The 22454-nt window shown below is 48.2% G+C and overlaps 1 protein-coding gene across 4 annotated transcripts in view; it reads left to right on the top strand.

Moving 5' to 3' along the window:
• Positions 1-22454, top strand: part of PDZK1 (PDZ domain containing 1) — a 39483-nt gene that overhangs the window by 7521 nt on the left and 9508 nt on the right. For 2 of the 4 annotated variants that reach the window (XM_021672698.2, XM_021672697.2), the window contains exons 3-6: positions 13053-13264; positions 14353-14602; positions 19672-19808; positions 21251-21446. In XM_021672698.2, the coding sequence (XP_021528373.1) occupies positions 13055-13264; positions 14353-14602; positions 19672-19808; positions 21251-21446 (793 nt within the window). In that variant the 5' untranslated portion in view covers positions 13053-13054. Of the gene's footprint in view, positions 1-5788; positions 5877-8588; positions 8692-13052; positions 13265-14352; positions 14603-19671; positions 19809-21250; positions 21447-22454 lie in introns of those variants that run through there. The other 2 variants (XM_064370881.1, XM_021672699.2) reach the window with 2 other exon arrangements.

Here is a 22454-nt window from a genome sequence, read left to right as displayed (position 1 = left end):
CTTTATTTATTTATTTTTTTAAAGACGGGGTTTCACCATGTTGGTCAGGCTGGTCTTGAACTCCTGACCTTAGATGATCTGCCCGCCTTGGCCTCCAAAGTGCTCGGATTACAGGTGTGAGCCACCACGCCCGGCCGAGTTTATCTTTAAACTCAATTTCCTTTATCTCTTCCTTGCTAGAGACATCTGTCAGTACCAGCTCAGATATAGTAGGATTTAGTTTTTGCTTATGCTGTTGGAAGAGACAGCACGTGCTAAGGCTCCGTGGCAGGCTCTGAAGACATGGCTGATGTGAGGCGTGAAGCCCTGGAGTCAGGGCTGATGCCTGTAGCGAATTCTCAGCCTCTCTCTAGTTGCTGACTTAACATCGCGCAGTCTCCACCAAGTGTATTTTCCTAACAAAAGTCTAGTGGGTTTGTTTTTTTTCTTTCTTGTTAAACAGATACACCAAGTGCTGTGGGAACAGCATTCCTCAAAGTCCACACTATGCGGATACACCTGGTCAAGCGTCCTGAGAATGTTGCTTTTTTCTTTTTCTTTTTTTTTTTTTTTGAGATGGAGTTTCGCTCTTGTTACCCAGGCTGGAGTGCAATGGCGTGATCTCGGCTCACCGCAATCTCCGCCTCCTGGGTTCAGGCAATTCTCCTGCCTCAGCCTCCTGAGTAGCTGGGATTACAGGCACGCGCCACCATGCCCAGCTAATTTTTTGTATTTTTAGTAGAGACGGGGTTTCACCATGTTGACCAGGATGGTCTCGATCTCTTGACCTCGTGATCCACCTGCCTCGGCCTCCCAAAGTGCTGGGATTACAGGCTTGAGCCACCGCGCCCGGCGAATGTTGCTTTTTTCTTGCTGAAGTTCAGAGTGTTTTACAGGCAAGCATGGACTTCAGTAGAAAGCAAATAATGTCTAGGTTGAATGTTGCCAGAGAGACCCTGCCCTTTCTTCTCCTTATGCCTCAATGAGACAGAAATAATTTACTGTGTGGTTCCATCCTAGGTTATACAATCAGATACCCTTCCGCAGTCAAAGTAACTAGGGTTTAAACATTACTCACCAGCAGTCCTGCTAAGTTTTTACTGTTTAGTTTTTTCATGGATTGGGTGTTGGTTACATAAGTGCCTTGTGGGGAGAGGCTCTGTTTTCTTTGTGGTGTGATACTGACTGTATAATTGATTCCTAATTACTATTAGGTAGGGTGATGGTGGGTTCAGGTGTAGATTACTATATTTATGGAATAATCCTACCATTTCCAAGTACCTTGGAAGATTAGCAGAGATGACAGTACCTGGGCTCTTTCGTTCCTGATCGTAGTTCATTGCATCTGGCCGTTGCTGGTGACGGCGCCCTTCTATTTTTCTCCCTCTGAGCGGAATGCTGTTTATCCCACACCCTTTCTCTGATCTTTGGGCATTTGAGTGATGCTGTCTGCTGAGTGAGCCTGCTCACTAGTTACTCCTTGGCTGTGACGGTCCCTAGCTGCGCCAGGTAGCTGTAGCTAAGGTAATGCTTCACTCACTCCATCTTCTCCTCTGATGTCTGTTCCTTGGGTCCCTTATGTTCACTTCTGTTAGCACTCATCCACTCCGGGTGGTGGAACTCTCTGGCCGGCTTAGTCTTTGAAATTCTGTCAAGGCGCCCTGAACTCTTATACCTCCTTGATACACAGCATCTGGTTCTGTTTTGTTATTCCCTGGCTGTCAGACATACAGGATACTTTTGAGTCCAGAGTTTATTATTTGACCTTTCTTTCATGGGGAACAAAATCTCCAGCCCTGACTTTTCAGCAGCTGAAATTCGCTTTGCAGAAGTGGTCTGGGCTGAGCGGATAGAGAATTCTTTGCCTGCCTATTCCTAGTCTATAATTGCATCTTGTCTGCTGCAAAAAGAAAATCAGGAACAAATTTCAAATGTTCTCACAGAAAATGGGATTCCCATTACACTAGGGTTTCCACCAGAGGACAGGAAAGAGTGATTTGCACGGAGGGGACTTCGACGCTCCGGAATCTGTGCCGAGAGGACGCACGTGTCCTCCTGTAAGTCAGCTTCGCTGCACCCACATGCGCTTCCTGTTCTAGGGGCTCTTCCATCTTCAGCTCAAAATTAAGAAACTCACCCATGTTCTCACCGGGAACAAGCAGTGAAACCAGGATTCAAAACTAGGTTTGGCTCTAAAACCTTGCTGTTTCTACTTGACGTTACTCAGAATAGATCCTAGGGAAAGATGGAAACAAAAATACAGGTTCCCTTTTGTATACACACATGGCTCCTTTAGAATTGCAGCACGGGGAACTATCCTGCTCTGAAGATCTTTTAAGATGACTTTTCTTTTCCTTTTTTTTTTTTTTTTTTTTTTGAGACAGAGTTTCGCTCTTGTTACCCAGGCTGGAGTGCAATGGCGCGATCTCGGCTCACCGCAACCTCCGCTTCCTGGTTCAGGCAATTCTCCTGCCTCAGCCACCTGAGTAGCTGGGACTACAGGCGTGCGCCACCATGTCCAGCTAATTTTTGTGTTTTTAGTAGAGACGGGGTTTCACCATGTTGACCAGGATGGTCTGGATCTCTTGACCTCGTGATCCACCTTCCTCGGTCTCCTAAAGTGCTGGGATTACAGGCGTGAGCCACCGCGCCCGGCCAACCCATTAATTTTTGAAAGTGCTTCCTAAGTCCCTTCTTTCCTCCCCGCTCATGCTGCTGAGCTAGTCCCTGAAACATTTCATCTTCCCAGTCCCAAACGCCTAGATCCTCTTATCTGCCAATTCTTGTTGGCCCCACAGTCTAACGTTCCAGCTCTGTGTTCCTTGTAAATGTAGAAATCCTCACAGTCCTACCTTTCTGGGTTGGTTGGTTTGAGATGGAGTCTTGCTCTGTTGCCCAGGCTGGAGTTAGTGGTGTGATCTTGGCTCACTGCAACCTCTGTCTCCCGGGTTCAAGTAATTCCTGTGCCTCAGCCTCCTGAGTAGCTGGGATTACACGCATGCACCATCACCACACCAAGATAATTTTTTTATTTTTTATTTGAGACAGAGTTTCACTTGTCACCCAGGCTAGAGTACAAGGACATGATCTCAGCTCACTGCAACCTCCGCCTCCTGGGTTCAAGTGATTCTCCTGCCTCAGCCTCCCGAGTAGCTGGGATTACAAGTGCCCACCACCACACCTGGCTGATTTTTTCATTTTTTCTTTTCTTTTTCTTTTTTTTTTTTTTTTGAGATGAAGTCTCACTCTTTCACCCAGGCTGGAGTGCAATGGTACAATCTTGGCTCACTGCAACCTCTGCCTCCTGGGTTCAAGCAATTCTCCTGCCTCAGCCTCCTGAGTAGTTGGGACTACAGGCACCCACCACCATGCCCAGCTAATTTTTTTTTTCTTGTATTTTTAGTAGAGATGGAGTTTTACCATGTTGGCCAGGCTGGTCTCGAACTCCTGACCTCAAGTGATCCACCTGTCTTGGCCTCCCAAAGTGCTGGGATTACAGGCGTGAGCCACCACGCCCGGCCCCACTTTCCTTTTCTATGCTTGATGTATATGACTGTGAGAAAAATCCATGAGAACCTCTGCTGCTGTAAGCTTATTATATATTTTTTTTTTAACCTAAGTTGTTTCTTGGGCATTTTAGCTCAATTCACCGACTCTTTGTAGTGAACTCTGTGGCCTTAGTTTAGCGCCAGCTCAGGGGCTCCATTCTGTTTTGGTTTACATAGAGTTTCTTTTAAGTCTGAAATAGCTGTCCGTTTTTTAAAATGGGGACATTTTATGTAAATCTAGATTTCTAGAGTCTCTTGAAAATGGAAAGGTGGCATGCTGGCCTCCTCTTCCTCATGGAGTTATCTTTTCTTTAATTTTATTTTTTAATTTTTAATTTTTTTAAGATGGGGTTTCACCATGATGGCCAGGCTGGTCTTGAACTCCTGACCTCAGGTGATCCACCCACCTCAGCCTCCCAAAGTGCTGGGATTACAGGCGTGAGCCACCACGCCCGGCCATGGAGTTACCTTTTCATGAAAAGCAGCAGCTACTTCACCGGCCCCTCCTGGCCACCTTTGCTGCTCTACCCGTTTGACCCTAGAGAGTATTTTTCTGTGGTGCTTGTGCTCCATATTCTCCAAGTTCCTGAATTTTGTCAACTACTTCGTAGGAGAGATTGATGCTGAGGTAAGTGACCTTGGTTTCTTCCTTCTACCATTTTTTTCCACTTCTCTCCTGCCCCTGGAGAAGAGCTGTTCCATCTCATCAAGGCTAACTCCAGGGAAGCCGAGGCGGGTGGATCACGAGGTCAAGAGATCGAGACCATCCTGGTCAACATGGTGAAACCCCGTTTCTACTAAAAATACAAAAATTAGCTGGGCATGGTGGCTCGCCTGTAATCCCAGCTACTCTGGAGACTGAGGCAGGAGAATTGCCTGAACCCAGGAGGCGAAGGTTGTGGTGAGCCAAGATCGTGCCATTGCACTCCAGCCTGGGTAACAAGAGCGAAACTCTGTCTCAAAAAAAAAAAAGGCGTTTTGGACATCTGTGTTGTCACAGCCGTTCTGTCTGAGTCATCTGCATGGAGAAATCTGAGGGAACAAGGTTGAAGAGTTACTATAATGTCCCTTAGTGCCCTCTGTAGTTCCTCCACCTCTGTCGCCTTCATTCCATTCTGACAGCTGCCTTGCGGGTCAGGCCCTTTATCGTGTGTGAGTAGGATTTTGACAACAGCCTCTCACCTGGTCTCTCTGCAGTGTGTCTTTGCTTGAGTCCAGCCTACCTGCCATTCTTGGAACCCAACACTGATCCTGTCCTTCCTCTGCTTAAAAGCCTGGAATGATGCCCCTTTCCACCAAGCCACCAAGCCACCAAGCAAAGGCCAGATCCCTTGGGCTGATATTCAAGGCCTTTTTTTTTTTTTTTTTGAGACGGAGTTTTGCTCTTGTTACCCAGGCTGGAGTGCAATGGCGTGATCTCGGCTCACCGCAACCTCTGCCTCCTGGGTTCAGGCAATTTTCCTGCCTCAGCCTCCTGAGTAGCTGGGATTACAGGCACGCGCCACCATGCCCAGCTAATTTTTTTGTATTTTTAGTAGAGACGGGGTTTCACCATTTTGACCAGGATGGTCTCGATCTCTTGACCTCGTGATCCACCCGCCTCGGCCTCCCAAAGTGCTGGGATTACAGGCGTGAGCCACCGCGCCCGGCCTCAAGGCCTTTATAGTCTAATTTGTCACCCATGATTTCCCTTCTGTTGGCTGTCCTTCAACCACATTGGGTTTTAGCTCTTCCTTGACCACACCCCTAAGGTTTCCCACTTTAATTATTTGTTTTAGAGACAGCATCTCACTTTGTTGCCCAGGCTGGAGTGCGGTGGCACTATCTCAGCTCACTATAACCTCTGCTTCCTGGGTTGAAGTGATTCTCCTGCCTTAGCCTCCCCAGTAGCTAGGATTACAGGTACCCACCACCACACCTGGCTAATTTTTGATTTTTTTTTTTTTTTTTTTTTAGACGGAGTCTCGCTCTGTCACCCAGGCTGGAGTGCAATGGCATGCTCTCGGCTCACCGCAACCTCCGCCTCCCAGGTTCGAGCAGTTCTCCTGCCTCAGCCTCCCAAGTAGCTGGGATTACAGATGCACGCCACCATGCTTGGCTAATTTTTGTATTTTTAAGTAGAGACCAGGTTTCACCATGTTGGTCAGGCTGGTCTCGAACTGCTGACCTTGTGATCCGCCTGCCTCAGCCTCCCAAAGTGCTGGGATTACAGACGTGAGCCACCGTGCCCAGCTTTAATTTTTGTATTTTTTTAGTAGACGGTATTTCGCCATGTTGGCTAGGCTGATCTTGAACTCCTGACTTCAAGTGATTTGCCTGCTTCTGCCTCCCAAAGTGCTGCGATTACAGGTGTGAGCCACCGCGCCTGGCCAACTTTCCCACTTTGAAAACCTGCTGTCTGCACTGTTCTGTGTCTCAGATGGTCTTGTCCTACTTCTGCGCTTGTTGAAGTGCCATCCATCTGTAGGCTTAAATTGAATCCTGCCTAATTCTTGAAGGTTTCCTTAATTTGTTTCATATTGTGGGTCTTACCTCACTTATACTCTGCTCACAATGATAGTTGTTTTTTGTTTTTTTTTAATTTTAATTTTTGTTTTTTGAGACAGAGTCTTGCTGTGTCACCAGGCTGGAGTGCAGTGGCACAATCTCTGCTCACTGCAACCTCTGCCTCCCGGGTTCAGGCGATACTCCTGCCTCAGCCTCCTGAGTAGCTGGGACTACAGGCGTGTGCCACCACGCCCGGCTAATTTTTAGTAGAGATGGGGTTTCACTATGTTGGTCAGGATGGTCTGATCTGTTGACCTCGTGATCCGCCTGCCTCAGCCTCCCGAAGTGTTGGGATTACAGGCATGAGCCACCGCGCCTGGCCAGTTATTTTGTTCTAAAACATTTTCTTAACTATATTCAACTATAAAGTCTCTTGAGAATAGGGTGGCTGTCTAACTTTATCCTATCAATCACCTGACAGTGTTTTGCATATAAGCGAGGGGCGGATGGCTGTGGCATGAAGAAATGAGATCGGGCTTAGGTAATATGTCCTCTTGATGCTGAAGTGGAAAATAGAAGAAACTATGTTCATGATCCTAAACAGATTTCACCTGCCCCAGCATGCTAATTGAGAAGCTAATTGGGAAAGGGAAGAGATTGGTAGGGAGCGGAGAACTGTGAAGTCAAGCTGGCAACCATCGCTCTTCCTCATTGCTTGTCCTGGGGCCTCAGTCCTGAGTGAATTCTGCCCATAGGGTTGGAGGAGGATGAGGACTGGCCTCAGCTTTCAAGGTGTTTAGGTGTGGGAGGTAGGGAGCAGTCCCCTAAACTTAATTCGTAGCATAAAGAGCCCATGAGAGGGCCGGGCACGGTGGCTCACGCCTGTAATCCCAGCACTTTGGGAGGCCGAGGTGGGTGGATCCCTTGTGGTCGGGAGTTCAAGACCAGCCTGGTCAACATGGCAAAACCCTGCCTCTACTAAAATACAAAAATTAGCCGGGTGTGGTGGCGCGTGCCTGTAATTCCAGCTACTTGGGAGGCTGAGGAAGGAGAATTGCTTGAACCCGGGAGGCGGAGGTTGCAGTGAGCCAAGATTGTGCCATTGCACTCCAGCCTGGGCAACAAGAGTGAAACTTCATCTCAAACCAAACCAAAACAAGATCCTTTCACCCCACCTTTGTCCCCTTCCCTGTCTAAGCCATGATATTTATTTTATTTTATTTTATTTTTTAGAGACAGGGTCTTGCTCCGTTGCCCAGGCTGGAGTGCACTGGTGCAATCTGGGCTCACTGCAGCCTTGAGGTTCTGTACTCAGTCTTCCTGCTTTAACTTCCAGAGTAGCAGGGACGATAGGCATGTGTCAACATGCCCGGCTAAATTGTTTTAAAATGTTTACATTTGTAGAGACAGGGTCCAATTTTGTTGGGTCTCAGACTCCGGGCTCAAACAATCTTCCTGCCTCTATCTTTTAAAGTGCTGGGATTACAGGAGTAAGTCACCATACCCAGATGCATAATATTTTTTATTTTTATTTATTTATATTTATCCGTTTATTATTTTTTTGAGACAGTCTCACTCTGTAGCCCAGGCTGGAATGCAGTGGTGCAATCTCGGCTCACTGCAACCTCTGCCTCCCGGCTTCAAACGATTCTCCTACCTCTGCCTTCTGAGTAGCTGGGACTCCAGGCATGTGCCACTGCGCCTGGCTGATTTTTGTATTTTTAGTGGAAACAGGGTTTCACCATGTTGCCCAGGCTTGTCTTGAATTCCTGATCTCCATCTGCCTGCCTTGGCCTCCCAAAGTGCTGGGATTACAGGTGTGAGCCACTGCGCCTGGCCTGCATGATATTTTAAAATAGGATACATGTAACAGTTATCTTAGAACAGCAGTGGTTTTGACATGCAGGTTGACAGGGCAGGCTGGCTTCCCTAAAGCCCCACTGATGTTGGGATCAATCGAAATGGGGTCTTACTCTCTCCAACTAGCATTGCTGAGGATTGTCCTGTAGTGTTTAGCCTCAGTCACACAAACTGAGGGGGAAAATGAGAACTCCTCTTTTTTTTTTTTTTTTTTTGAGACGGAGTCTTGCTCTGTCACCAGCCTGGAGTGCAGTGGCACGATCTCGGCTCACTGCAACCTCCATCTCCCGGATTCAAGCGATTCCCCTGCCTCAGACTCCTGAGTAGCTGGAACTACAGGCATGCGCCACCACACCCGGCTAATTTTTTTGTATTTTAGCAGAGATGGGGTTTCACCATGGCCAGGATGGTCTCGATCACCTGACCTCATGATCCGCCCGCCTCAGCCTCCCAAAGTGTTGGGATTACAGGCACGAGCCACCGCGCCCGGCGAGACCTCTTCTTATCCTCAGCCAACAAAGCTGAACTCTTCTGGTTGTTTGGGTCTCACAGGAACAGCTCCCAGCTTTCTGTTCAGAGGACTTGGTGAGTGTGGTGCTAAGGACGGAGCTCGTGTATCAATCCTGCTGAGGATGTCTGGGGGCTGAGTGCCCTTGGCCTGCCTGTGGCTTGGAAGAAGTCCCCTAGGTTCCACCAGCTATTTCTTTCCTATGGAAAATAGACCAGTGGCTTTTAGTTCCTGCTACTCTGGCCACATGCAGAGGTCACAGCACCCTCCTTCTCACGGTCATTGCCAAGCCTTCCTAACTTCTAAAAGGTATCTAACTTTTCTTCTTCACCATGGCCACGGTATTCTCTTTCCTGGCAGCAATAATCTAATCATTTTGGAAGAAAGCCAAGTTTAAAGGGATAATTAGCTTTTTCATCAATAAGATTGGTGAAAGAGAAAACCTCACTGGCTCTTACCCCGGAGCGGTTCCTGTCCGCCAGCCAACACTTTGTTCTCTTTGCCGCAGATAAACAACTTTGTGGTCAACTATTGATTTCCCCCTCCGGAGCTCAGGAATGGTTATAGCTTTCTCTCATCTCCAGTTTTTATTTTATTTTTCTTTTCTTTTTTTTTTTTCCAAGACAGGGTTTCACCATGTTGGCCAGGATGGTCTCGATCTCTTGACCTCATGATCCGCCCGCCTCGGCCTCCCAAAGTGCTGGGATTACAGGCTTGAGCCACCGCACCCGGCCAATTTTTTATTTTTTGAGACAGGGTCTCACTCTGTTGCCCAGGTTGGAGTGTAGTGGCACGATCTTGGCTGACAGCAACCTCTGCTTCTAGGTTCAAGAAATTCTCCCCGCTAAGCCTCTTGAGTAGCTCGGGCTCCAGGTATATGCCACCATGTATTCTGGCTGTTTGAACTGGGGAATACGGCCTGCTGGATTTAATGGACTCCAGCTTCAGATAATTGCTGCTAATGATATTCTAGAAATCCATAGGCCTTCACTTCTTCTGCATCTATCCACCGTAGGGGTCTGATCTCCAGGTTTTGTCAATGGGCAGAAGATGAGATGGAGTTAATTAGGCCCCGTGTTCCAGAGCCTCAGGCATCCTTATCTTGGAGCAAGACAGAGTCTTGTAAAAGAGTCTGACCCTAGCTCTGAATTAGGGGCCAGAGTAACACCAGAATGTGCACTAGACAGACCAGGCCTGGAGGTGGACCACAGCCCAGCTCCTTGGCTACAAGATGAATCATCTTTCTGCAAGATGGCAAAGGAAACAGATAGTTTCAGGATCCCATGTGAGACAAGCTTTTTTTTTCTTTTTTTTTTTTTTTGAGACAGAGTTTCGCTCTTGTTACCCAGGCTGGAGTGCAATGGCACGATCTCGGCTCACTGCAACCTCCACCTCCTGGGTTCAGGCAATTCTCCTGCCTCAGCCTCCCAAGTAGCTGAGACTACAGGCGTGTGCCACCACGCCCAGCTAATTTTTTGTATTTTTAGTAGAGACGGGGTTTCACCATGTTGACCAGGATGGTCTCGATCTCTTGGCCTCGTGATCCACCCGCCTCGGCCTCCCAAAGTGCTGGGATTACAGGCGTGAGCCACCGCGCCCGGCCACATTGATATAATTATTGTCTAGTCCTCCCAGTAAAATACATTGAGGCCTCATCTTTTTCGAGTTTTTTTTTCTTTTGGGGTCTTTTGGCTCTATGAAATTGAAACGTGTAAGGGATCTACAGGTGAGCTTGGACGTAGATGTGAACTCAAGATGAAACTGAACTGATGCCCACAGGTCGGAATCAGCAGAAAGGAGTGAAAGGTGAGGGAGCCGGAATGGGCCACATTCAGGTGCCTGCCTGTGACTCAGCTCTGGTGGCGCCACGTTTTCTCCTTTCATCCCGGGGTGGTGTTTTCCCGGCAGCTGGTCACAGTTGTTGAGGCAGAGCTGCTGAGCTCTCCCGAGCTGCTGTTGTTGACCACCGGCGGGTGTGGCTTTGCTGTTTTCCTGCCTTGGTGCGCGATGGGGAGTCTGTTTCTTCCTTTCTTGGCTACTGAGCTGCTCCTGCCCCTGGCAGCATGGACTTTAGACTTTGCTGAGATCGCATGAGATGGTGGGCAGTGAGCAGCGGGGGGCTTTCTGTCCGATGTGTACTGTACGTCTCTGTGGGCATGAAGGTCACGGATGGCTCTGGAATCACCATGGCATGGCTTTCAGGGTGCAGGGAGCACTTTGTGGCCTGTTTTCCACCCTCTCCCGTATCCTGTATGGTCATCCGTTCTTGTCCCCCAGGAGGGAAGGGACAGGTGATTTATTCTGATTTGTAGGTAGGGACCTGTGAGGAGGGGAACTTCAGGGCTGGTCTGCAGGTGGTGTGAGGAGCAGACTCCAGCTCTCTGTTATGGCCTGCTGCCTTCTGTGTCAGCCTCCTGCTGTTCTGGCCCCCGTTCTTATTCTCTTGTAACAGAAAAGCTTTCAGCCAGCAGGTGTCGGGGGCACTGGCAGGAATCTTTTCCTTAATAACAACTGGGTGCCGGCGCCCCCGCTGCTGGTTTCACACTTGTCCCGTCTTCCTGCGGTGTGGCAACAGGAGGGGCAGGACGAATGGAAACAGAAGCTGCTTCAGGCCAGGCATGGTGGCTCCTATCTGTAATTCCAGCATTTTGGGAGCCTGACGCACGAGGATCACTTGAGCCCAGGAGTTTGAGACCAGCCTGGGCAACGAAGCGAGACACAGTCTCTAAAAAAAAATTAATTAGCAGGGCATAGTGGTATGTGCCTATAGCCCCAGCTATTCAGGAGGCTGAGGTGGGAGGATCGCCTAAGCCCAGGAGTTGGAGGCTGCAGTGAATGCGATTGTGCCACTGCACTCCAGCCTGGGTGACAAAGCGTCCAGGAGGGAGAGCGCTGACCTAGCCACAGGAATCCCTTCTCTATCGGGCATCTCTGCTCTGCTCTGGCTAGAGACTTCAGGGGCCGGAACAGTCACCTTTCCTAGTGCATCTCCAACATGCTGGACCAGCTCTAAGGCCTGGTTTCTCTGCTTTTATTTTTTGTTTTGAGATGGAGTCTCGCTCTGTCACCTACGCTGGAGTGCAGTGGTGTGATCTCAGCTCACTGCAACCTCCGCCCCCTGGGTTCAAGTGATTCTCCTGTCTCAGCCTCCCGAGTAGCTGGGACTATAGGCGCCCACCACTACACCTGGCTAATTTTTATATTTTTAGTAGAGATGGGGTTTCACCATATTGGCCAGGCTGGTCTCGAACCGGCCTTTTTTTTTAATGGTTTAAGCTCTTCCTTGTCCTGTCCTACCTCACCAGACTTCTACTAATCCTCCAGTTCTTGGAAGTGTCATTGCTTCAGGAAGTGTTCTTTTTTTTTTTAAATATGAGGTTTCACCATGATGGCCAGGCTGGTCTTGAACTCCTGACCTCAGGTGATCCACCCACCTTGGCCTCCCAAAGTGTTAGGATTACAGGCGTGAGCCACCGCACCCGGCCAGGAAGAGTTTTTAATTCTTCCCATCCTGCTCCCTATTCCCAAAACCCTTTATTATTTTCCCCCTTATCACTGCATTCTTCTCCAGCATAACACTCCCCACATGTGGTTATAGGAATGTAATTATATTTCCCAATAGGAGAGGCAAGGTATGGGTCTGTCTCGTCTACAGGTTTAGCCTCGATTCCTAGAACTTGAAAAGCTCTTCAAATGTGTGAATAAGAGCAGGCTTGTCATAAATTTTTTGGGTCATGTACTTGGACTTAATTAATTTTTTTGAGACAGGGTCTCACTCTGTTGCCCAGCCTGGAGTGCAGTGGCTCGATCTCAGCTCACTGCAACTTCCACCTCCCCGGTTCAAGCAATTCTCCTGCCTCAGCCTCCTGAGTAGCTGGGATTCCAGGCACCTGTCACCATGTCCGGCTAATTTTTATATTTTTAGTTGAGATGGGGTTTCACCATGTTGGTCAGGCTGGTCTTGAACTCCTGACCTCAGGTGATCCACCCGCCTCGGCCTCCCAAAGTGCTGGGATTACAGGTATGAGCCACTGCACCCGGCCTGGACTTAATTTCTTTAGGTCAGAGGACAAAGAGGAGTTTGGTTGGAGATACTGAAATGGAAGCATCTGTGTCCAGTACTCAGTTAAATATGTGGGTCTGACACTTTAGTAAAAAGGTTGTCTTTGGGGAAACAGATTTGGAAATCATTAACAAATTCTGGAAGGCGGCCTCTTGTGTCCCCAGCGTTACCACCCAAACAGTCTAGATTTGGTGATTGGAAGAGTAGAATTATTGGAGATGAAAGATAGGGTTCTTACTCCATGGGCCGGGCACGGTGGCTCATGCCTGTAATCCCAGCACTTTGGGAGGCTGAGGTGGGCAGATCATGAGGTCAGGAGTTCGAGACCAGCCTGGCCAACATGGCAAAACCCCATCTCTACTAAAAATACAAAAGTTAGCCAGGTGTGGCGGAGCATGCTTGTAGTCCCAACTACTTGGAGGCTGAGGCAGGAGAATTGCTTTAAACTGGGAGGTGGAGGTTGCAATGAGCCGAGATCTTACCACCTCACTCCTGCCTGGGCAAAAGAGCAAGATTGTATGGGAAAAAAATAAATAACTGATAAAGAAGGGTTCTCACTCCAATTAGATTTCCTTTTCTATGGATTTATTAATTTTTTTCATCACAGAGATGACCTCCACCTTCAACCCCCGAGAATGTAAACTGTCCAAGAAAGAAGGGCAAAACTACGGCTTCTTCCTGCGCATTGAGAAGGACACCAAGGGCCACCTGGTCCGGGTGGTTGAGAAGGACAGCCCGGCAGAGAAGGCTGGCCTCCGGGACGGGGACAGAGTTCTTAGGGTCAATGGTGTCTTTGTGGACGAAGAAGAACATATGCAGGTGAATGAGATGCTCTGCTCCTCTCCCAGGACCTCTTGGAACCCCACATCTCTGCTGATGATAATTTTGGGGGTTGGTAGAGTTTGATTCTTTCCTGGCTGCCACTGGCAAGGCAGGACACCTTTCTTGCTGTACCTCATGTTGACCAGTCAAGTCCTCTGCGAGGAACCCAGAACTGTAAACGTTATTCTTGGGTTTGGATAGCATCAGGTCTAACATGAATTGCGTGGTCACTATACACCAAAAATGGTGCCAGGCAATTTTATATTCATTATCTCAAGTCCCCATCGTGACCCCGTGTGGTAGATGTTACAGTCTCACAGATTAGGAAGCTAAGTACGGGTAACTTAGCTTGCTGACGTGTTCATGCCATGAATATATGAGAGAGGCTGGCCTTACCCTATCCTGCCTGCCCCCGAAAGTGTCCTCTTTTCCTGACACTGTGCTGTCCCCACTGTGCTGTTCCTCCCACAGACTCGGGAGGAATGGTCACAATCTAGGGCAGCGCTCCTCTCTAGAAAGAACCAGTCCTTGGCCGGGCGCGGTGGCTCAAGCCTGTAATCCCAGCACTTTGGGAAGCTGAGGCGGGTGGATCACGAGGTCAAGAGATCGAGACCATCCTGGTCAACGTGGTGAAACCCCGTCTCTACTAAAAATACAAAAAATTAGCTGGGCACGGTGGCGCGTGCCTGTAATCCCAGCTACTCAGGAGGCTGAGGCAGGAGAATTGCCTGAACCCAGGAGGCGGAGGTTGCGGTGAGCCGAGATCGCGCCATTGCACTCCAGCCTGGGTAACGAGAGCGAAACTCAGTCTCAAAAAAAAAAGAGAAAGAACCAGTCCTTGTAAGAACCCGCTGGGCTGGGGTTGGGCCACACTGTAGATTCCAGCAGTGCCAGGAGCTCAGCCTAATCTGCACCTGGCTCTCGGGAGGGCAGGGATGGAGGCGGCTGCGGAACCGCCTGCTGCTTCTTGGGTGTCGGGGGCCAACTAGCAGGGTCTTCAAGGCCAGATGCTGAGTCAGATGGTCAGCATTTCCCTCTGGCAGCTGATAGACGGTTATTAAAGTTATCTTCTTCTTCCCTCCTAGGTTGTGGATCTGGTCAGGAAGAGTGGCAATTCAGTGACTTTGCTAGTTTTAGATGGAGATTCCTATGAGAAAGCAGTGAATACATTGGTAGACTTGAAAGAGTTGGGTCAGAGTCGGAATGAGCAAAGTCTGAGTGATAACACACTCTCCCCTGTAATGAATGGAGGCGTGCAGACTCGGACCCAGCCCCGGCTCTGCTACCTCATGAAGGAGGGTGGCAGCTACGGCTTCTCTCTGAAAACTGTCCAAGGTGAGTTTGCGGGGTTGGGTGGTGGGGGGTGCCGGGCACGGACAGGCTTCCAGAAAAAAGATGCTATTGGTTAATGCTTTTCTTTGACTGACTTTTCAGTTGCTGTAGATAGCTCACAACAGCTTTCCTCCCTCCCTCCCTCCCTCCCTTGCCCACCCTCTCCCTCTCTCTCTCCTTGTAAGTTGTACAATGGGGGAGGGACATTGGACAGCCGTGGGGATGGGGGACATGAGGCACTCATGCCCCTACATGTTTGTCAGGGACCTGACCTCAAAGACTGAGGATGCTTTGAGGTCAGGGGGTCAGAGGGTTGCTTGTTATTCCTTTCTGGCTTTCTTACGGTGAGAATGAAGGGGAGAATACGGAATGAGAGGCAAGAAAAATGAGCTGCTTCTTTTTTTTTTTTTTATTTTTTGGCCACCACTCGTCACCCACCAAGATTCTTCTTAATAACTACTTTTGAGTAAGATTGGCACCTTTTTCTATCTGAGTGCCCAGATAGTCATTCATTTATTCAACAAATCCTTGAGCACCTACTGTGTGCCGGGCACCGTCACCTTTGCCGAGAATTCTGCAAAAATCTCCACCCTCCTGTAACATTTTGATAGTATCCTCAGCTGTGGCTCAGCCCCACCTGTTCTGAGGTGCATCTCTGAGCTCTGGCTGAGGGGTACATAGTGATTTGAGAAATCCTGACCATCAGGAAGCACTCGAAGTTCTGTTTCTAGAATTTCAGAGGTGCAGACTAACCTGTGTTCAGTTGACCGTAGTCCGGGATGTTGGCTGGAACCAGAGGAGCTGTGTTAGCGGGCCGGTTCCATCTTGAACTTTGCCTCTGCCCACGTTCTTTCTGGGGCTGGAGAATCACTGGTGGAGGTCATGGTTTGGCAAGTGATACAGCAGCAGGCCCACGGTAAATTCAAAATAGTTTCTAAGGCTTATTTAACTTGTACCAAGAGACGTAAACTCATGATAAGGGGCATTTCTCAGTTTTGTCAGTTGTTAAACGCAGTGGTGTGGGTAGTCAAAGGAAGCTTGACATGTCTTAGAAGCCTATTATCAGAAAAGTGGTTAAAAAAAAAAAAGAGAGAGAAAGCATAGTTCAGATTCTACCCATGCGGCTCATGTGCTAATGCACATGGTGAATGGTCTAGGTTAGCTTTATGAGGAAAGTGGTTTCTTCCTGACAGATACATAACGAGGTAGCTGGAGAAATGTTGAGTGTTTAAGGAAGCAGAGTTTAAGGTACTGTTATTCCTTACGAGTGATTTATGTAGTCATTACCAAGCGATCCCTTGCCTAGGCTGAAATACAGGAGTCCCCCGTTATCCTGTTTTGCTTCCCGTAGTTTCAGTTACCTTACCTGCAGACAACTGTGGTCTGGAAATAGTAAATGGAAAATTCGATGAATAATAAGTTTTGCATTGTCAGCCGTTATGAATAGCGTGATGAAATCTCGCGCTGTCCGGCTCCGTCCTGGCCGGGAATCGTCCGTCTGTCCGGCATCTCCGTGCGCTATGTGCTTACCTGCCTGTTAGTCACTTACCACTCAGTTATCAGGTCAACTGTCGCGGTATTAGAGTACTGTGTTCAAATAACCCTTAATTTACTTCATAATGGCCCAGCACAGAAAGAAAAATATCACGTTCTTCTATGTGGGAGCTAAAAAAGACAAAAGTGGATCTCATGGAGGTAGAGAGTAGAATGAGAGATACCAGAGGCTGGGAAGGTGTGGGGGAGGGTGGGGCTGAAGAAAGGAAGGTTGATGGGTGTAAACACACAGAGAGAAGGAATACATTCTTTTTTTTTTTTTTTTTTTGAGACGGAGTTTCGCTCTTGTTACCCAGGCTGGAGTGCAATGGCGTGATTTCGGCTCACCGCAACCTCTGCCTCCTGGGTTCAGGCAATTCTCCTGCCTCGGCCTCCTGGGTAGCTGGGATTACAGGCACGCGCCACCGTGCCCAGCTAATTTTTTTGTATTTTTAGTAGAGACGGGGTTTCACCATGTTGACCAGGATGGTCTCGATCTCTTGACCTCGTGATCCACCCGCCTCAGCTTCCCAAAGTGCTGGGATTACAGGCGTGAGTCACCGCGCCCGGCCGAGAAGGAATACATTCTAATGTTTGACAGCACAGAGGGGTGACTATAGTTAACAACGTATTGTACATTTCAAAATAGCTGTAAGAAGATTCAAAATATACTCAACAGAAAGAAATGACTAATGTTCAAGGACGGATGTCCTAAATCGTATACTCTCATTTGTTCATTATATGCTTTTTGTATCAAAATATGACACACACCCTGTAAATATGTACAAATGTTATGTATCGATAAAAAGTAATAGCCCAAAATGCAACGGTAGTGATGCTGGCAGTTCAGATATGACAAGCTGTAAAGTGGTGGGTGCGGTGGCTCACCCCTGTAATCCCAGCACTCTGAGAGGCTGAGGCGGGCAGATCCCCTGAGGTCAGGAGTTCGAGACCAGCCTCGCCAACATAGCGAAACCCCATCCCTACTAAAGATACAAAAATTAGCCAGGCATGGTGGCAGTTGCCTGTAGTCTCAGGTTAGGACTACAGGCTTAGGATGCTGAGGCAGAATTGCTTGAACCCAGGAGGCAGAGGTTACAGTGAGCCAAGATTGCGCCTCTGCACTCTAGCCTGGGTGACAGAGTGAGACTCTATCTCCAGAGAAAAAAAGAGGAAAAAAAAAGGCTGGGCATGGTGGCTCACGCCTGTAATCCCAGCACTTTGGGAGGCTGAGGAAGGCAGATCATGAGGTCAAGAGATTGAGACTATCCTGGCCAACATGGTGAAACCCCGTCTCTACTAAAAACACAAAAATTAGCTGGGAATGATGATGTGTGCCTGTAGTCCCAGCTACTTGGGAGGCTGAGGCAGGAGAATTGCTTGAACCCGGGAGACGGAGGTTCCAGTGAGCCGAGATCGTGCCACTGCACTCCAGCCTGGTGACACAGCGAGACTGTCTCCAAGAAAAAAAAGGCTGTAAAGTGCTTCTATTAAGTGAAAAGTTCTCAGGGAAGAAAAAAATACTAAAAATATTGTATGCTGAGGTTGCTAAGATTAGCTCAGTTAATCTTACTGTTCGTAATTTAGACGTTAAACTGTAATAGGCATGTAAGCACAGGAAAAAACACGTAGGGCTAGGGGTACTGTCTAACGTTTCAGGCTCCACCGGGTGTCTCGGAATGTCTCTTCCGTGGTTAAAGGGGAACTGCTCTATTAATATCTGAAGAATCGACGGCATTTCTTTAAGTAGCACCACAATCTAACCACCTAAATGTGTTCGTGTTCTTCCCTCCCTCCTGTGCCGCTGTCCTTGCTCACCTATATTGGTGAGATGACCTCACTGGCATGTGATAGCTAATATAGTACAAACTAAAGAGAAGGAATGAGAAAGACGCTTTCTGATTCTACAAACATAAAGAAAGGGCATATGACACACCCCTGGTTCAAGAGGCCAGGGCCACCTGAGATTCTATCTTTGTATTTAGCTGACCTCAGAAATTCTATTCAATGATTACCCACTGAGTGAAGGCTGTGTCAAGTTCTGTGCTAGGAGCTATAACTGTGATTTTAGATCAGAAGCCAAAGCTGTTTGGGTTAGTTCTAAAATTGGAAGTTCTATTTTTACATTATTGGGAGAAAAGTCTTTTTTTTTTTTGAGACGGAGTTTTGCTCTTGTTACCCAGGCTGGAGTGCAATGGCGTGATCTCGGCTCACCGCAACCTCCACCTCCTGGGTTCAGGCAATTCTCCTGCCTCAGCCTCCTGAGTAGCTGGGATTATAGGCGTGTGCCACCATGCCCAGATAATTTTTTGTATTTTTAGTAGAGATGGAATTTCACCTTGTTGACCAGGATGGTCTCGATCTCTTGACCTCGTGATCCACCCGCCTCGGCCTCCCAAAGTGCTGGGATTACAGGCGTGAGCCACCGTGCCTGGCGAGAAAAGTTTTTACCATCGGACTTCTGGTTTCTCTGTGCAATGGAGTGTTCTGTGAAAGGGTGGTGTATGCAAAGCAGTCCTCAAATGCTGAAGGAGCTGAAGAACCAAGGGACAAGGCAGGCAAATCCAGTTTGTGGGTATATTAGAATATTGTAGGGGAACTTACGAACTTTCTTGGGCAGCCAGAAAACACAATCTCTGCAGTGTTACTTTCCAGACCCATGGCTGCTCTATCACAGGGAAAAGGCGTATGTGTGCTCCAGTAAGACAACTGAAGGTAGTCCTCTGCAATTGGCAAGAATGCTATACATCATGGCCTGTAATTAGAGTGATAACATCAAGGTTGACATGTTCTTACTGTAAGGCCGGTCGCCTCGCCGGGAGCTCGGACACCCCCCGACTCCGGGAGCTTGGACACGTCTACCCCCCTCGCACAGCCTACCCCTCCTTTAAAGAAGCCTGCCAAAATGCAAACGAAGTCTTGTAGCTCTACCCAATAGCAGTCAAGTCTTATATGCAAACGAAGTCTTGTAGCTCTGCCCAATAGCAGTCGAGTCTTGTATGCAAACAAAGTCTTGTAGCTCTACCCAATAGCAGTTGAGTCTTGTATGCAAACGAAGTCTTGTAACTCTACCCAATAGCAGTTGTCTTGTATGCAAACGAAGTCTTGTAAATCTACCCAATAGCAGTCGAGTCTTGTAAAACTACCCAATGGCACTCGAACCCTGCCTGCCTGCCAATAGCAAGCTTGCCTTGCCTACACCCTGCTCTCCCACAACCAATCAAACACCTCCACTCCCTATAAAACCCCACGTCTGAGAGGAGTCCGTGCGACTTCTCTGGCCCCTCCTGTTGGACTGCAGAATCTCGCCCGGGAGCTGAATAAATTCGCATTGGATCTTCTTGTGCTGGCCTCAGTTTCTTCATTTTAAACTCAGCAGAAACCCAAGAACCCTTACACTTACACTCGGGACGGTAAATGAAGTAGGAGTCAGGAGGCATTCACAGGACTGGGGCTCATCAGAAGTCAACATGGCAGATTAGCATGCAGGAGGGAGTCACTTTTGTCTCCCCATGGAGTTTACCTCTACTCTCTTCCAGGTAAAAAGGGGGTGTACATGACTGATATTACACCTCAAGGTGTGGCTATGAAAGCTGGAGTTCTGGCTGATGATCACTTGATTGAAGTGAATGGAGAGAATGTAGAGGATGCCAGCCACGAGGAAGTGGTTGAAAAGGTATGCCCCAAAGGGTGCCTTTCTTACCCTGTCTCCCTCTCTATTCTCATTGGAGGTGACGGGAAGGTGGGTGGTAGGGACAGCATGAGTTTGTGATGGAAAAATATCCAGTTGAGTTCATGTTAAAAGTGAACAGACCACACTACTGGTAGAAGCAGTGTTAATATAGAGGTTTGGAATAAAGCCTTCCCTAATTTCACATGAGGTCTATAAAACTATTACGTTTACCTTTTGGATCTTGTTTGTATCTGATTGGGAGCCCCCTCTGAACTGCTGGATTGAGACAGGGTCTCATTCTGTCACCCAGGCTGGAGTGTCGTGGGACAATCTTGGCTCATTTTAGTCTCAGCCTCTGGGGCTCAGATGATTCTTCCACCTCAGCTTCCTGAGTAGCTGGGACTACGGGTGTGCACCACCACGCCTGGCTAATTTTTATATTTTTGGTAGAGACAGGGTCTCACTATGTTGGCCAGGCTGGTATTGAACAACTAGGCTCAAGTGATCTGCACGCCTTGGCCTTCCAAAGTACTGGGATTACAGCCACCACACAGTGAATTTATAATAAATTCACTGTTGAGGGCCGGGCGTGGTGGCTCACACCTGTAATCCCAGCACTCTGGGAGGCCGAGGCGGACAGATCACCTGGGGTCGGGAGTTCGAGGCCAGCCTGACCAACATGGAGAAACACCATCTCCACTAAGAATACAAATAATTAGCCGGGCGTGGTGGCAAATATCTGTAATTCCAGCCACTCGGGAGGCTGAGGCAGGAGAATCGCTTGAACCTGGGATGCAGAGGTTGCGGTGAGCCAAGATTGTGCCACTGCACTCCAGCCTGGGCAAAAAGAGTGAAACTCCGTCTTAATCAGTCAATAAAATTACTGTTGAGCTGATAATACTGAAATTTTTCTTTTTTTTTTGAGCCAGAGTTTCACTCTTGTTGCCCAGGCTGGAGTGCAGTGGCACGATCTCTGCTCACACAACCTCCGCCTCCCAGGTTCAAGCGATTCTCCTGCCTCAGCCCTCCAAGTAGCTGGGATTACAGACATTCGCCACCATGTCTGACTAATTTTGTATTTTTAGTAGAGACGGGGTTTCTCCATGTTGGTCAGGCTGGTCTCGAACTCCCAACCTCAGGTTATCTGCCCACCTTGACCTCCCACAGTGCTGGGATTACAGGTGTGAGCCACCGCACCCGGCCTCCAGCTCCTTCTTGGGCTTAGTACCTATGTGGGTAGGTCATAAGTAAGGGAAAAACAACTATGGAAGTGGAGGTAGATACCTATCAGTTAGCTGGTAGGACGTAGTATTACAGCTTAAACGCAGGCCTTCTATCCCCCATCTTTTGTGGTACCTAGAGACTGCCTTTATACAGAAACTTTTTTATTGCCTACATTGTTCTCGGGGGTTGATGTGGTTGCTCACCTCTGTGTGTTGTTGCAGGTGAAGAAGTCAGGAAGCCGTGTCATGTTCCTGCTGGTGGACAAAGAAACTGACAAGCATCACCGTGAGCAGAAGATACCATTCAAAAGAGAAACAGCCAGTTTGAAACTGTTACCCCGCCAGCCCCGAATTGTGGAGATGAGGAAAGGAAGGGATGGCTACGGTTTCTATCTGAGGGCAGGCCCCGAACAGAAAGGTAAGGCACAAGAGCAGGAAACTTCGCGGTGTAACCAACGAATTCCTCATCCCGGTTTGACTCCAGAGTTCCGTTAGAGTCTCAGCTCCCAACCAGATGCATGAGGGGCACAGCAAGAAGCTAGGAGGCACAGCTGGGTCAGATTCTGTGTCACATGAGGGTCTGATATTGGGCATCCTAAAGTTTCCATAGCTGAATGATGAGGCAGAATTTGTATCCTGGTAAAATGGCTCTTGGCGGGAGGGGAAAAAGTCCAAATTGGTAGCATTTGTTTTTTGTGATGTAAATACTCCCCCATGTCCAATATCAACTTACTAATACATGTCACTGAACACAAAGAAGTACTGCATAGAATCGGCTTTTGTGAGCCGGTGTGAGCAGCTATAGCATGCTGCTGGACCTGAGGCCGAGGTGTGGGTGAGGACCTGGGGCTCAGAACCAGGAGTCCTCTTTCCTTGCAGCTCAATAGGAAGAGCACTAGGTTCTTTCAGGGAAGGTAAATACATAAAAGAACATGAGTTCAGGCCGTATAAACTGTTAGTCACTCATAAGTTGCTATTTTCACTCTGCTTACATTAATTCATCAAATATTAATTTGGTTTATTTTGTAAAAACATCCTCAGTGCCTTGGAGAAAGAATATCACATGAATCAGGCAGGAATTCTTTAGTCAAGGAGCCTACCACACTTAGTAGATAAGAGACTTTTGTGCATAATGAAGGGAGATAAATAACTTCACACAGGGGCAGATCAAGCACTGTGATAATTCAAGGTTAGAGTAAGCTTTTCTCACTAAAAAGGTACCTACCAGAAGCCCTCATGGTAGGGGTCGCACTTGAGTTCATGCTTTTAACATGAATAGATTTGAGAAAGCAGACAGAGCTGGGGCAAGGAAGATCATTCCAGGAAGGTAGGAGTCATGTGAACACAGCCAGGAGACGGGCACAGTTTGATTGGCATATGATGTGTAGTGTAAGAATTCATTGGAAGGGCAGGTTGGAGAGAGGTG

Source organism: Aotus nancymaae, unplaced genomic scaffold (assembly GCF_030222135.1).
Source record: "Aotus nancymaae isolate 86718 unplaced genomic scaffold, 86718_ANA_hifiasm-v0.15.2.pri h1tg000108l, whole genome shotgun sequence".
Classification (NCBI taxonomy): domain Eukaryota; kingdom Metazoa; phylum Chordata; class Mammalia; order Primates; family Aotidae; genus Aotus; species Aotus nancymaae.
Note: the sequence above shows the minus strand (reverse complement) of the source record. Positions and strands in the feature narration are given on the sequence as shown.